Here is a 16,170-nt window from a genome sequence, read left to right as displayed (position 1 = left end):
TGGCTTTGTGTTCTGCAAATGGTGTATGATTAGGCGCAGAGGCAGAGCGATGCGCTAGGTAGTCACTGAGGGAAGTAAGATTCTTACATAAGCACACAGTATATTAACTAACCAACTAACTGCAAATGAACTAGGAGATGGTGATAGTTCACCAATTTGATTGGTGGGACTTTATAGGAAAATATGGGCCCCTTCCAAGATTCAACCAGCTAATGCGGAGTCGTTTCACCCCTTCTTTGAGCTATGAATGTTTCATCTGGACAGATCTCTCAGGGCCCCAACCCTTTAATGGCTTCTTTTCATTCTATAATAAAACTTGGACAAAGGCCAAAAAACGGCAAAAATAAAATAAAATACAATAAAAAACCTGAATCCATGGATTGTTATCTCCAAGGTTACCTGTGTCTAAAAGCCTCTAAGCCCAAAAGGTATAATGTTGGCGGATATGCGGATGTACGGTAGCCCCACGCGATAAAGAACCGTGGATATCGGGGTCTTTGGAAGCTTCAGACATGTTACTGTAGGTCGATCAATGTTTGAGCTCTACGCTTCATGCATCACTATGGGATGCTAAAGATCTTGGGTATTTTATCTCTCTGTTAGGCCAAATGCTAGATCCATGATAGCCACGATGGATGAAAGTTGATTTGGAGGCCATCGCAAGGACTTCCATAGCTATACGGAGTACTTCACACCCATGTAATTGGAGACATGTGAAGACCGTTTTTCGGTGGCTGTCAGTACTATTTTGGATTGAGAGTGCCTAGACATGATCTACGCATGTTGAGTATTCTCGGGCGCCTATTTGTCAAGCCAAGCCCTTGTCCTGTAGATAGTGTACCAATAGTCGCTCCACCTATCACGATGGGTGGATGGATACCTAGATCTACGCTGAATGCAGGAGACCAACGAGAAACTCAATGCTCGAATGAGAAGCAAATGAAAGTGTTCCACATACTTGGCGCTCACGGACGCGCCTTGCACCGCGTTGAGGTCATCCTGTTGAGAGGAAACCCTTCACCCTTTTCTTACCCTTGTAAGGGCTGAAGTATGTTTCAGTATTGTAGCCCGCCTATTTGACTGGTATCAGAACTCAATAATTCTTCTGTCGACTAAGCTGACTTGCAGTTTTATCAGCAACGTGTTGGGGCGGGGCGATGTGGTTGGTCTTATCGGACTCGATTGATAATGGCGATTGGGTGAGAGAAACGGCGGAACAATACAGTACTGTGAGAGTGCAGGTGAGGGGGAAGGACGCTATGTATACTTGGTATTACCATATTTCTAGGGCATCCCAGTCGCGCTATAGAGCTTCTACACTTTTGTTTTTTTCTGCTGAATTTCTCCTTTATCCTGATTACCCGCGACGTGGCATTGAAGACGATCAGATAAAAGGATCAAGTCCTGCCTCTCTCCGCCTTCTTTTCCACCCCCTCACCACCCTCCCGCTCTCCCGCTTTTCCGCACCTCCGAAAAAAAAAATAAAAGCGGTCGATTCCTTTCTTCTCGTGATCGACTTTCAGTTTTGATACCGGACCTTTTACATCTTGTTTTTGCAGCGCGCTGCTCCTCAGCGACCCTGCAATGGTTCAAGCAACGGGCGAAGAGCGCGCTGCACACCTGGCACGGGAGGCTGTTGAGCTGGTTGATGCTGGTCACCGCGAGGTATGTAATAATGCCCCGTACCTCCGATCGCGGTCACAAAACCGATAACTAGGAATTTGAGTCTGACGAATAAATACAGGCAGCATCACGGAACCTACGCGAAGCAGTCTCTATCGCCCCCGAAAACCCCGACGTGAAAGCAGCGTTCCTCAAAATTCAACAAGAGGAAGAAAATTGCCACCAACTACTGGAACTCTGCCGACGTTACGCAACCCACAAAGATGAGTCCGCCGGAAAGGAAGCCGCCGCTTATCTTCGCACAGATGGCTTGAAGCCCCCGGAGAATGTCGCACTGGAATCACTGAAGCTGCTGCTGGGGCAGCGGGCTTATGCTTTCTCGGAGATTCAAGACGATATTATCTCCGGACTGGTCCGACACAACACCAGTGTTCGCCAGTATTTTTCAAACGAGTTGCAGATTTCTGTGACGACCTTCTTCGATGAGATCTATGACCGAGGCGATGGAGCGGCGGTATGTCTTGACACCGTGGTGTTAGACCCGAGCGTGTGGCCCTCGGAGGAGACACGGTTGCACTGCGAGAGCGAACTATTCCAACTCTTCCTGGCGAAGCTAATGGAATCTGGCCACGATCTGGATGGTCGCTCGCTGAAGGGTATCGCGCGGCTGCTTGTAGTCGACGCCGACCGACTTCAACACTTGGTGGATGACGAGGAATTTGAGGTCATTTTGACCTCGCTCGATAATCGACTGCCACTTGAATTGCGCAGCCAGGCCACGCTGGCCACCGCGAAGTACCTGGAAGTTGCCAAGGACAAGGGCGAAAAGCAATTCTCAACCCTCATCGGAGCTATGTTAGCGAAGGGTCGTCTTGATGACTTCATTATTGCATTCTCCGCTGTTACTGCGGTTTTCCCCGTAGCTCCCACTGCTGCGGCTAATGTCTTCCTGTCGGAAGATTTCATGAAACTGCTTAGCCCATTGGCATCGCGGGATGCAAAGCGCAAGAAAGTGGAAATTGCCGTGCTGGACCTATTGAATGCAGCATGTATCAATCGTCCATGCCGTGAAGCAATTTCCAAGAACTTTTCCGAATGGCTATCGCACACCCTCACCAACGGTAGTGACGAGGGATCGGAATTGGCGGCTGTGGTTCTCGCGAAGATTCGAGCCTCAGAGACAACTCAGCCCTCTGCTGAAAATGGTAAGCCCCAGGTGGAAGATAGCGGGGTTTCTGATCTGGTTCAACGATTTAAGGGACTGATGTCTGAATCCAAGCCTGCGAACACTTCCCACGCCATTGAGGGCTTGGCTTACTCGTCCGTGAAGCCCTCGGTCAAAGACCAATTAGCTCGAGACTCCTCCTTCCTGCGCGACTTGATCACGATTTTGAAAAAGCACACCACAGACTCCTCCGTACTGTACGGTGGATTGATGATTTTCTTGAACCTCACCAAATTCCTTCCCAATCTTTCCGAAGAGCAGAAAAAGATGGGTCAACTGAAGGACTACGCAGACGCTTCTGGCGGTAAGGCTCGGGCTGGCCCGGACCCCCGTGAGGAGGAAGAGGCGGTCCTCGTCCGCTGCGGCTTTGTCATTGATGCGGGGATCATGTCTCTTTTGGTCGAGTGTGGCCGCCTTGCTATGCCATCAATCCATGACCTCACAGCTCAAATTCTATTGGCATTGGCCCGGCACCGAAAGTCACGAGGCCTTTTGGCCCAGCAAGGTGCAGTCAAACTCTTACTTGGGCTGGCCATTCCGAAGCAGGGCAACTCGATTGTAGTCACTGTGACAACGAAAAACGCCTCTCACGCCCTCGCTGGGATTCTAGTCTCTGTTGACCCTTCGCTTGTGTTCCCATCTTCCGGTTTCCCTCAAGTCACATCTGCTGTGCGTCCTTTGCTATCCCTTCTCACGTCGTCCGAGACGACATCTATCTCTGCCGACCAGCCCCGTGATCTGCTCCCAGTATTCGAGGGCCTGCTTGCCCTGACGAACCTTGCTTCTTATCCGCATGATGAGACGCCCGCCGATCTTATCGTCCGAGAAGGTTGGTCCGCCGTGGAAGATCTTCTCCTGTCCAGCAATTCTCTCGTGCAGCGGGCTGCTTGCGAGTTGGTCTGCAATCTGATGACCATCGAATCCGGCATTGTCAAATTTGCCGACGGTTCACAGCGTGCTGCCCAGCGGCTCCACATCATTCTGGCACTTACTGATTCAGATGATTTCGCGACGCGGCGCGCGGCTGGCGGAGCGATTGCCATGCTGACGGAGTACGATGCAGCCATTGCGGCGGTGTTGGAGCGACCGCGCGGGGTAGAATTGCTTCTGGGTTTGTGTCAAGAAGACGACGATGGTCTCCTCCACCGAGGAGCGGTGTGCGTGCACAATCTGACTTGCGCCACCGGTGACATTGGGGCACGTGCCAAGGAGGCTGTCCGCGCCGCGGGGGGCATTGACATATTGACTGTCCTCATCAAGAAATCATCCAATTCAGCCGTGCTACAGTCCGCCGTGGAGGCATTGAAGCCACTGGTTCAGCAGTAATAGGATGACCACTTTGCACTCCTGCTGCTTCATAGCATTTTGCTCTTTTGATTCTTTTACTTCTCTCTGAGAGAGTTGCGCCGAATCGTTGTTGTCTTTCGAGGGGTTTGACATGGATTCCTTTGAATGGAGTTGATTCTTTCCCTTTATTTGATATGGCTAGTGGGGACTCTTTTTTTATGCCTCATGAGCACATTGCCCGGTTTAGCGATCTGAAATTCTTGGGTTGTTTGTTTGTCTTTTTTTTCTCTTCTACTTTTCTTTTTCGGGCCAGTTGGAATGGTTGGCGTTTTATGTTTATGCCCTGGTATGGCGCAAAGAGATTTATGAACCAGCATTACTTATTCGCTAGAGTATGAGAATCCAGCCAGAGCCTATTTTGATAATTTCAACCTCGCTTTTACCATGTAAATCTACAATGAAGCCCCGCGGCCGAATTGCACTATTTGCGGATGAGGCCTGCGTCAGGTGTACATAAGCTTGGGCAGAAATGGGCCGATTCCAGGTCTCTTTCCCCTCACTACATTTTCCTTCTTTCTCTTTTTCTTTTGCTCAACCCCATCTTTACGATTCTGGGTTTCTTGTCAGCCATGATGCTCAAGGTTTTCAAGGTGACAGGGAATCGACTGCTGCTATTGGCCGATATAGCTAATCTCTACCCCTAACGTCGGATGCTAAGACCAGAGTACGGTCCGAACGGAGTCCGTGGCGCACTATACCGCTGGTCACAAGGCCCAAGAGCTGCCTGCTTTCGGCCATTTGCTTGATTCCTGTCCCCAGTGAGGATCGGTGTTGCGGATGTTTAAGGAATCCTGGTCCCAAGTGAAGCTCGGCGAGGGCGTTGAGGGTATACCTGTCTGCGCGGGTCACGCGGTCCGGAAAGATACAGAAACAAGAACCAAATGTTTCAATAGATCTGTTGAAAAAGAAGTATTTTTTTTTTTTAAAAAAAGGCAAAGTGGAATTGGGATGAATGGAACCACGAAACTCCATAGAGTCCCCTGCTCTGCGTAATGTGGAAACTGCGGAACCATGGAGCTTGACCCCGCGGATCGACAAATCACCGCCCCAGCACCACGCACACGGGCTGCTCGTTCGACCTGGGATCCCGCTCAAGTCTGCCCGTTTTCCCTCTCCAATTCCCGTGCGCCTCTCGAGCTATCTGCTTAGCTTACGAGGCTTGGGATCTTCGCTCGGATCAGCGCCAGATTTTTTTTTTTTGAATCTCTCACCTCACCGCTTCAATCTCCACTTAGAGCTCCAGGTACAGTTTTCGGCGACCTTTTTACCTTTCACCTCCTCTATCCCCAACAATTTCCCAAATATCCTCCTCATGGCGCCATTGACTCTTCCATGCGTGCGTCCGCTCACCTGATCCTTTCCTGTGACTATCCAGGTTGGAACGACAGACCATCCTCCCAATCAATTCGTGGTGGATTCGGATACCTCGGGTGGCAAATCGCCAAAGGACACAAAGAAGAAAGCGGTGGAATACACGAATTCCCCGCTGAAATCGGAACAACTTAGTGCAAAACGATACCTGAAGTACCTTCTGGCTCAAGATGAAGTTTGGACGCAACCTCGCCCAATTTACCGTCCCAGAGTGGAGCGCCTCATACATCAAGTACAAAGCGTTGAAGAAGCTCATCAAGTCGGCGGCGGAGAAAGTTAAGGCAGGGCAGGAGGCGGATTTGGCCGGTAAGCGCGCGATACCTTGAATCGCCTCGAATCCCTCTTGCGTACCTTGTGCACCATTCTAACCAGGATGCCCGGCTTCTTTGGTTGCGTTTGGTGATATAGGTTTCTTCTACTCCCTCGATCGAAATGTCGAGGACGTTGATTACTTCTACAACAAGAAATATGCCGAATATTCCCGTCGGCTGAAGCTGTTAGAGGACCGCTATGGTTACTCCATGGAGGGTCTCCATCCATTGGAGCCCGAGGACCGTCATGATCTTCGTGAAGCTCTTCTGGACCTGCGCTACCACCTCCGCCGTTTACAATGGTATGGTGAAGTCAACCGTCGGGGTTTCGTGAAGATCACCAAAAAGTTGGACAAGAAAGTGGGAGCTCAGGCCCAGAAGCGGTATTTGGAGACCAAGGTTGACCCGACTGCGTTCGGCTCGAATACGCGAGCAATTAAGGGCCAGGAGCGGATCAATTCCTGGATGGCCCTCCTTACTGACCAGTCCAAGTCGGATGAGAAGCTCGTAGATGATGGCAGCTCTACTCATTCGGTCCTATCGCTGAAACGGGGTTCCACTCGGCCCTACCTTAACCTCCCTGCAAACGTTCTGACGACCGTGGACGATTCTTTGAAAAAGGATGACACCCATGTTCTGCTGGAGCTGCTGGAGACTCTGAAGACCGCCGCGGATGAAGCAGGCGAGGGAATCTTCTCCAAGGTTCTCAAGACTCTTATCCAGCGCGCTATCTTGCACCGCTCACGGGCTTGCCTCGGTGCGTTGGTTAGCCGTGTTGATACCCTTGAGGAAGACGATGATATCAACCGGCGCAATTGCCTGCATCGTATGGTCATCTCCATTGGACGCGAACAGCCAACCAATGACTCTGAGCCCGCCGCGTCAATGGTGCTGGACTTCCCTCCGGAAACGTCCCGTTTCATTACTCCCGCCGCGCCGCCAACTTTACAGCCCCCGCGCTCGGTTATAAAGGAGGAGCACATGCCTCAGCAGCTTGGTCGTAATGATTCAGCTGTTACTCTTCTCCAGCACTTGCTGGACGAATTACGTCCGAACCAGAGAGAGGCACTGATGGCGAAGGATATTTCTGGTCGCACTCCGTTGCATTATGCGGCACAGTACGGCTTCAAGGTCGTTTGCGAGGTGATAATTGAGCATCTGAAAGCATGGGAAATGTTTGACGTGAGTGAGGGAATTGACGGCACTTTATGGCAAGACAATGATGGATGGGCCCCGCTGCATCTCAGTGTGGTGGGTGGTCATCCGAAAACGACCCGTTGTCTTCTAGAAGCCGAGAATGATCAGGACCTCGCCAATGAAAGGGGCCAGGTTCGAAAACAGGTTTCCAAGTCGAGCGCTGTTCTAGCCTTAGCGACCAAGGCCAACTTTGTCGATATCGTCCAGCTTTTGGTAGATGCCGGCGTGGACATCAATTACCAGGACGAGCAGGGCGAAACTGCTTTGCATGTGGCAGCTCGTTTTGGACACGATGACTGTGCTCGAATTCTTCTTGAGGGTACAAATTACCAGAAGGCCAACACGGAGCTAGCAGAAAACACTTATTCATGGACTCCACTATTCATCGCATCCGTGGATGGTAATTTGAATGTGGTCAAACTGTTGGTTGCCGCTGGCGCTGACGTGGAACGATTTGACTCATCCGGATGGACAGCAAAGGAACATGCCGCGCTGCGTGGACATCTTGACATCGCACGGTGTTTAGCCGAAGTTAGCCCTGGCCCTCCCGCCATCGAGCCTGAGCCAGTTGTTCCAGTCCCGACTTATAGTCCATCTCCGTCGTCTTCACCACCTGCTCTGTCCTCCCTAGCTGATCGGCGGTCCAATGCGCCGGCTCCTACCTCGGGGGGCCCTGGGCCGCGAAACGCTGAACTTATTAAGACTTTTGGACATCGGTATCTTACCGATGAGACCATGATTCTGGTCAGCCTGGGAACGATGGACATGCGTAAGCCCCTGGAGACCGTCAATCTCGATCAAATCCCCATGGAAGATGCACACGCAACACAGCTAGATACAACTTTATCCTTGGTTGTCACTGCTAGCGGTGCTCATGGAGAGCCCGAGGTGATTGACCTGCCCGTCCAGGACAACATCTCGACGGAGCCGATCGTCTTCCACACGACAGATCCCAGCAAGGTTCGTCTGCTCTTTGATCTTGTGCCTACATATGCGGGATCCAAGGATCAAATTGTTGGTCGTGGTGTTGCTCTTCTCTCCAGCATCAAGCAAACTATCGGATCGCAACGAATCAACCTGAAGGGTGACTCCACCGTTCCTATCGTTGCCGCGAACACCTTGGAGGTTATTGGGTCTGTGACCTTCAACTTTCTGGTCATTACCCCCTTCAAGCACCCAAGAATGTCGGTCACTGGAAACCAGACCTACTGGCGCTCCATGAGTTCCACCATGGTCATCGGTCATCGAGGCCTGGGTAAGAACATGGCCAGTCGCAATTCTCTTCAATTGGGTGAGAATACGGTGCAGTCATTCATTGCGGCTGCCAATTTGGGTGCCTCCTATGTGGAGTTTGACGTCCAGCTTACCAAGGATCATGTTCCTGTCATTTACCATGATTTCCTCGTTAGCGAGACGGGTATTGATGCTCCCGTCCATACCTTGACGCTTGACCAGTTCTTACAACTCGGTAAGAGTCATCACAAGAGTATCTTGCCGGACAGCGTAGACGTTCACGGCATCCCAGGGCTTGGTCCTCGCCAACGATCAATGTCTGTTGGCGGGTCTGAATATAATCCCGCTGAGTTGACCGAGAAGATCAAGCATACCCGTGACTTCAAGAAGAAGGGGTTCAAGGGTAATACCCGCGGCGAGCACATCCAAGCCCCATTCGCCACACTTGAAGAGCTATTCAAGAAAATCCCCACCCCCGTTGGGTTTAACGTCGAACTGAGTGAGTTTAAATCGCCTCCCTAGAGCAGTTGCCCTTATTTGATCTAACCTGGATCTCCAGAGTACCCCATGCTCCATGAGAGCGAGGAGGAGGAGATGGACACATACGCAGTGGAGCTGAACTCCTTCGTCGACACTATTCTCACCAAGGTCTACGACCTAGGTGCTGGCCGCGACATAATCTTCTCCAGCTTCAACCCTGACGTTTGTCTTCTGCTCTCTTTCAAGCAGCCGTCCATCCCCGTTCTCTTCCTCACCGACGCTGGTGCTTCCCCTGTCGGCGACATTCGCGCTAGCAGCTTACAAGAGGCCGTCCGATTCGCCTCGCGATGGAACCTCCTCGGCATTGTCAGCCAGGCCGAGCCGCTAGTTCTTTGCCCTCGTCTTGTTCGTATTGTCAAAGAATCTGGTCTCGTCTGTGTATCATACGGTGCACTGAACAACGAAGGCGTCAACGTCGACGTAAGTTATGCTCACTCCTGTATTGCGCGCACCTTGACTAATATTCCACGTTCAATAGTATCAAGTTGCCGAAGGTATTGATGCAGTTATCGTCGACTCCGTCCTCGGCATCACCAATGGTCTCATTCAACGTCAGAACAAGGGAGAATTTACCCCAGGTCCTTCGCCGAACCCGGCTCCTATTGGCGACCAGGCTGCAGACTCTGCCAAGGGTGCTGTTCGAGTGCCTGTCCTTGGTGGTTCGAAGTGAAGCATCGTCGGTTTTAGGGGCAATCCTAGTGTTGTCTCAAATTGTGTTATGTGCATGCATTATGCATTCCAAACATAGTAGCATCTTCCGTCTATACTCATACTTGGCTTGTGCCAGCTTCAACAGCAAATAGACATTGATACTTTGTGATTTTTTCATTCCTCTAGGTAGTCGAAATACAGAAAAGTATTATGTAGGTCACTATACGTACTGGATTTTCTTTGACGGGTGGGGATTTCCTATCCGGGATGCCGCCGCTTTTATGAGGGCGCTCAGACTCAGGCTCACTGGGTAATTATCAGTCTGGGCTCAGGCTCACTGATCATGATTGGCTGCTCACTGACACCTATACCCTTTGATTACTAAGAGACATTTAAGGCTTTTTGGTGGCTTTAAAGAAATAGTTAGTATCACTATTATAGAAGAAGATCGAAGTGAGATATTTAATATAAGAAAGTATATATCATTCGGTTGGATAGGGCAATAGAGGCTAATTTTATTCCATCGATATATAGTGGATCAGGAAAACATTGATAGTAGATAAATAATTAATTGAAGATGTTGAGTCACTAAGCCCAAGCTTTACCAAGAAGGATGAGAAATCAAGATGTGTATTAGATGTGAAGCCAACCAAAGTTGACTGTTTTCAGTGTTGCCTTGAGATATTGCCGGTGCAAAATTGGATGTTTCCCCAAACGACAGAGATGGCAGCTTTGTTATATAGCTGGCTTATAAGACCCCTGATATATGTGAAACGGAAGGCATTCCATATTTCCGACTGGCTTGTCAACATGAGGTAAAATATGTTCCTTTGGACCGAAGAGATACTTTTGCCTAATGATAAGTTATTTTAGCCATTAAAAAATAGTTCCATAGTATTAGGCTGAATATGTGGCAGCGGAAATGGTATAGGTTGTTTGTTAGGTGGAGGACTAAACGCGAAACATCTTCAGGGTCCAGGCTATTTACCCCGCATTTTTACCAGGGCTTAATTGCTACCACACAAGTGTACTGATCTTCAAATGAAATTTAATAGACCGTAGTGGCTGACTTGCTCGTTTATCAATTGAGACTAGAGCAATGTAGACACATAATTCGGCAATTGTGGGTGATTGATGACAAGAATCAGAAGAAAAAAAGAAAAGGAAGAGACGCTAATTTAGCCAAATGAAACTTGCTTATGTGACGTTGAGGAAACCCATTTTATCAAAAATTTCTCACGCATCGTAAGCTTTTAAAAATGAGTTGCTAAACTTACAGATATAACTCGTCAAGGACGCCCAGATCTCTTATAGACTCTAGAATAGATATCGCCATGTTCCCTGTCTGCTAGACTTCACCCCTTTAGACATGAGGCACGTGTCTTTCCTTTGCATATGGAGTTTTGTATAACGGTCAGGTTACATTGCTTTGGGAAAAACAGACCTTGACCAGTAATCATTTCAAATACTAGAATGTTGACCGAAATCGATGCATGAAATGCCATGTAAAAGAACGCAATAAAACGTGTCACTCGATCTCATTTCTTAATGAAGACAATAAGTGAAATATCACTTGAATGAGATCCTATTATATGCTAGACTGGAGTCTTGAATTTCTTATATACTAGATAGTAAACATAGCCTAATTAATTGTATTGTTAAAATCAAAAATTAAAGAATAAAGCATCAAAGAGCACTTATGTATTAACAATTAAGGTAAATCTTGGTGTATGATACTTGACTCTAGGAAAAGCTTTCAAGAAGTAGATCATGGTATTTATATAATGAGATTTAACTCTTTAGTTTGCTTCCTCACGCTACACCTTTGACGATAGCTCTTTCTCACCATTGACTACTCAGATGGCTATCGTTGAACTTATGTCTCCGTTTCCAGCATGTCCAATAATCTCTTTTTGGACATTACATCCTTTACACCGCCACACAGGCGAAGCCATCCTTTTCAAATAGCTCAGTTGCAGCAAGACACCAATCTCACACAGAAATGACAGATCAATGCCCATCCTGGGACACAGGCACCCATAGTCTTTATATTTTGGTCTCCGGGCCAACAAGAAGTGTCAAAAAAAGGCTCTCTCCAGCCAGCGGTAATTATCGAGCTGGGTCTATGCAGCGGCCTCGCCGAATGGGTTGCCGTGCAGCGCCTGATCGCCCAAAATGCTTGCGTCTATTCCTATGACCGGGTGGCTTGCGGACGTAGCGAGTCCTCACCGCAGAACGCAACAGCACAGGACCGCATAGAAGAGTTATCTCGCCTGCTTGAAGCTACCGCTATCAAGCCATCATATGTGCTGGTTGGCCATTCATACGGCGGCGTGCATACGCGAATTCCCCTCGCAAGCATGGGAACAAGAAATGGGTTGGACTAATCCATTTGGGCCGCGGAACCCAAACTGGGAAAAAGGCACGACCGGGCCAGATCATCGTTTAGGGGTAATTTCCGAGCGGGGGGATTCCTTGAAGTTGAATGTGAGGTTTCATATGGTGGAGACGAGTGGATATCTCCACTTAGGTCACTGTTCGATCTACATTACCATGACTCAGGCCGAGCAGGGCAGCTAAAGCTTAAGATTTGAAATAGATAGAATTTATTCTTGAAATCGAGAAATGAAACCACCGCTATGTTGATCAAAAGTTCGTCCTTTTGGAAATTCCAATCTGGCTTTACTAAAACACTCGAAACGAATCTCCGGTTACATTGACATCTGCATGCGCTACCTTCAAGTGAATCAAATGAAAAGCAGCATGGTCAGAATATTTGCAAACGGCTTTTGGTATTGATGATGGATAAGCATTGTTTGCCATGTCATGATCACATGACCTCCCAGCGTCTGTATAAGCTCTTCAGACCTTCTTCTTCTTCCTTCCTTCCTTCTTCTCTCTCCTAGACCTCTCATCATTCCAAAAGCATCAAATTTATGATTTCAGCTTTGGATTTCTTCCCTCCTGCATGCCTGTAGGGCCTTAGGCCATCAATTGACCATACAGATTATGCTGGTCGTAGCCCAACTTTAGAGTTCATGGGTGAAAGAAAAGCTGTTCAGTACCTTTGCGCCCCGGCCTGTCTTGCAACATTGATGAATTTTTTCAGATAAACGGCGAATGGCAAGCGATAGGAGCCGACAGACTGGAGATGTTTTATTGCAAATTTGTTTGATAACGGGAATGGTACATTTGTATTCGAAACGCCAAGCAAGACAATCCCGCGGCCTTTCAGGGTCTACAGTGGAACATCTTATTTGGTCAGAAGATTCATATCGTGCTAGCTGTATCCAAATTTAGAAAATGTGCTGGGCTAGACAGAGTCAAGATCTACGTAAAGCATTTCTCATGGCCCTGGTCGGCATAATGGCTCAATTAGGCCTTCACGCCTGCCGGTCGATTGTTCGATTCGGCAATAAGCAAGGTAATCTGAACATCGAAAACTGCCGGGAAGGTCGCAAGGTTCTCCGCTCTAATTTTGAAAACGTTGTGTTCAGGGTCTTCACACCCACTGGGTCGAACATCTGACCAATCAGAGACCGCATAGCAGGGAAACGCTAAGCCATCCCCTCCTAAGTTTCAGGTTAAAATAGAGATGCTTTTCGGCAGACCTGTTATTAAACAATGCTTATACAGCCTGTATCCTGATCCAACGAGGTGAGCGTATAATGTCTCATATATCAAGTACTTCTGACCGGAAAAATGCGATGGTGTTTGATTGCCTCAATAGGATATGATCGTCATAGCACCATCTTTCTATTCAGAAAGTTATTATCCGGTATACTATTTAGGAGACGCATATCACCCTTCTGAAAAACAAAACCAAGTTTCAACTTTACTCTTCGTTATCTAAACATTCTATGTTAGATTTCAGACCCAGAACTATCAACATGAGGGCCTTTTCTGCCAAATTCGCTCTTACTCTTCTTGTGGCTGCTCGACAAGGCCTAGCTAGCGTTACACAAGGCATCTCTGGCGACATTTATAACCGTCTGGATGAGATGGCAACTATCTCCATGGCTGCATATGCAGATTTATGCAACATTCCGGCCACCCTAACCACGGTGGGGAAGATATACAACGCCCAAACTGATATCAACGGATGGGTTCTTCGCGACGATAGTCGCCACGAAATCATCACTGTGTTTCGCGGCACAGGCAGCGATACAAACCTGGCGCTCGATACCAATTACACTCAAGCTCCCTTTGACACGCTATCTTCGTGTAAGGGTTGTGCCGTGCACGGCGGATACTATATCGGATGGACGTCCGTTCAAAATCAAGTCGAGTCGCTTATTCAACAGCAGACAAGCCAGTATCCAGGATATACACTGATAGTCACGGGTCATAGGTATGAAAGTTCTACCTTATGTATTTTTACACATAACCTACCCTACTTCCATTCCCTCTTTTCGTCCACTCTTTCTGTCGCATTACTATCATTATCTTGCCTAACCCATTTGCCTAGTCTCGGAGCCTCTATGGCAACCATAACAGGCGCCCAATTGTCCGCCCAGTACGGCAACATCAGCTTATACACCTTTGGTGAACCAAGATCAGGCAACCAAGCCTTCGCAACCTATGTCAATGGTGCCTTCAACGCGGAAAGTCCCGAGACAACCCAGTACTTCCGGACCACCCATGCCAATGATGGCATCCCAAACCTGCCCTCAACAGACCTAGGCTATGTGCATGGTGGTGTGGAATACTGGACTGTTGACCCCACTAGCCCTCAGAGCACCTCTATCTGCACTGGGGAGGCAGTTCAATGCTGCGAAGCTCAGGGCGGACAGGGTGTAAATGCTGCTCATGTTACTTATTTCGGAATGACTAGCGGAGCTTGTACTTGGTAGTTGGGATTGATTAAGGTAATATGGGTGGGAAAAGGAAGATGACACTATGAGTCTATGAGGAGAGTTGAAAGATGACTAATAGTGTATATGAGATCTTGTGATGTTAAGGAATATGAGCATTATTAGAAATCATTTATTCGATATATGATTTAAGGCAAAATTATACTTAAGTCCTTTCTAATATAGGATTATGAGTAAGTAGGACTATTAAACATTATTAAGTTATAGATCAAAAAGACCTATACTATAGTGGTTAATTATACTTGACTCTAATGCTTTTCTCTATATCCTGATGTTATAGACCCACCCTTCGGGTGCCTCCTAGGATGTCATGTGGAAAGGTCATGATGAGCGTAGTATTCCTAAGCTAAGAATGTAATTCTAACTAAAGACCTTTCAAATAATAGCATGGGCTCTTGCTTAGTGATCTCTTCAATCATGGAATCGCTCAGTGATCACTCAGTCCCTGCCTTCATTGTTGAGAGGATTGCATGATCTTGCCCAAATTTTCAATATTATACAATACACTCAAAAGCCGAACCATCTACGCTAGCAGATCTATCGTCCTTAACGGCCGCTACGGCGACCGTTTCTGTGATCCCGGAGATGCTTCATGGTCAGCGTTCGGGACGTGATAGAAACAGCATTTATAGCCAAATCCTCGCTTTGGCCGGCGCTGCATTCAGTACCGGCAGGCATCGGCTGAGTGGCCGACCAGGTGCCGCCAGCACAGCGCTGCCAAGAGGTGCCACTGATGCAGTTCCAGTACCCTTCATCAGAGCAGGATCCGGTGAGAGCTTCGGAGCTAGAACTAGAATCAGAACTAGATGTACTGGACTCATCGGCCGAGGAAGTCTCCACGGAAACAACAGAGGTTGTGGTGGTCGGGGTGATGTCGGTAGCCTTGGCAACTTCGGTGGTGGCGCTAGGGACAGCCACGGTAAGCGAAGTGCTGACTGAGGCCTCTGCGGTAGCTTTAGCCGTAGTAGCTGTAGTAGCGGAAGACTGGCTAGAACCGGAGGCTGTAGCCGTAGGGATGGAGCCTCCGGTGGTGCTGTAACCCGCGGTTCCCCAGGTGGCGGAACCACTGTAGCACACGTCGGCATCAGTTGCAATGAGATGGTCTGAAGGTCCAAGGTACTCGATGGTGTCACCGGGGTTGGGGAAACGAATATCGTACATCTCCTCGGTAATGCAGCCGTTGATGTTAGCAATGAACAAAGGAGGGAATTCATCCGTGGTGCGCTTTTCAACTGCAGTAGACTCCGATCTCTTCTTCGAGGAGCTACTCTCGGTGATAGTGATGGGGGCGCAGTTCATGTACATTTCACGGCCACCGATACGGTTGAACCAGGTCCAGGCGATGGTATACTCGCCCGCATCGATGCTGTCCGGGATGGTGAAGTTGGGTGAAAACGGGGTCACCATCGTGGAGCTGGTTCCGATGTTGGAGCTACTTTCGGTCTCATCCATACATCCACCTTCAATGGACATAATGACACTCCATCTAGTCGAGTTGCTCGGCGCGCGGTCCGAGGTAATACTGATTTGGCAAGAACCGCCGCCATGGGTAGTACCACCGTGGAAAGTCATGGACTGGGTTTCACCCTTCACCATATAGTTCTCCTCGGTAACTGTGTAATCATCCGTGATCTTGCACGGGAAGTTGCTTCCATCTGCCTCGAGAGGAGAGTTATCAGACGAATCGAAGTTATAAGGAACAGGGTCGACCATGACTAGATGAGCTCCAACCAAGGAGGCACCTAGGATGGTAGCGACCGCAACAGCCGATTTGGAGAACATTATGCAAGAGGCTCGG

The 16,170-nt window shown here is 48.6% G+C and overlaps 4 protein-coding genes across 4 annotated transcripts; 3 read left to right on the top strand and 1 right to left on the bottom strand.

Annotated features, from left to right (window-relative positions):
- Positions 1-1,584: 1,584 nt before the first annotated feature.
- On the top strand, positions 1,585-4,174 carry N7484_009541 (UNC45-central domain-containing protein; the record flags this gene model as incomplete). The annotated part of the gene is made up of 2 exons (XM_057119928.1): positions 1,585-1,665; positions 1,745-4,174. 2 exons carry the CDS (start codon positions 1,585-1,587, stop codon positions 4,172-4,174), a joined length of 2,511 nt encoding a protein of 836 aa, XP_056969483.1.
- A 1,562-nt stretch (positions 4,175-5,736) lies between these two features.
- On the top strand, positions 5,737-9,517 carry N7484_009540 (glycerophosphocholine phosphodiesterase; the record flags this gene model as incomplete). Its single annotated transcript, XM_057119927.1, has 4 exons — positions 5,737-5,872; positions 5,939-8,806; positions 8,867-9,267; positions 9,326-9,517. The coding sequence occupies 4 exons, from the start codon at positions 5,737-5,739 to the stop codon at positions 9,515-9,517; spliced, it is 3,597 nt and encodes a 1,198-aa protein (XP_056969482.1).
- Positions 9,518-13,388: 3,871 nt separating this feature from the next.
- On the top strand, positions 13,389-14,351 carry N7484_009539 (lipase family protein; the record flags this gene model as incomplete). The annotated part of the gene is made up of 2 exons (XM_057119926.1): positions 13,389-13,849; positions 13,967-14,351. 2 exons carry the CDS (start codon positions 13,389-13,391, stop codon positions 14,349-14,351), a joined length of 846 nt encoding a protein of 281 aa, XP_056969481.1.
- A 567-nt stretch (positions 14,352-14,918) lies between these two features.
- N7484_009538 (uncharacterized protein) lies at positions 14,919-16,154 on the bottom strand (the record flags this gene model as incomplete). Its single annotated transcript, XM_057119925.1, has 1 exon — positions 14,919-16,154. One exon carries the CDS (start codon positions 16,152-16,154, stop codon positions 14,919-14,921), a length of 1,236 nt encoding a protein of 411 aa, XP_056969480.1.
- Positions 16,155-16,170: the final 16 nt, after the last annotated feature.

Source organism: Penicillium longicatenatum (genome assembly GCF_028827895.1).
Source record: "Penicillium longicatenatum strain IBT 33135 chromosome Unknown contig_6_segment0_segment0, whole genome shotgun sequence".
In the NCBI taxonomy this organism is placed as follows: Eukaryota; Fungi; Ascomycota; class Eurotiomycetes; order Eurotiales; family Aspergillaceae; genus Penicillium; species Penicillium longicatenatum.
This window is presented reverse-complemented; position numbering and strand designations above follow the sequence as displayed.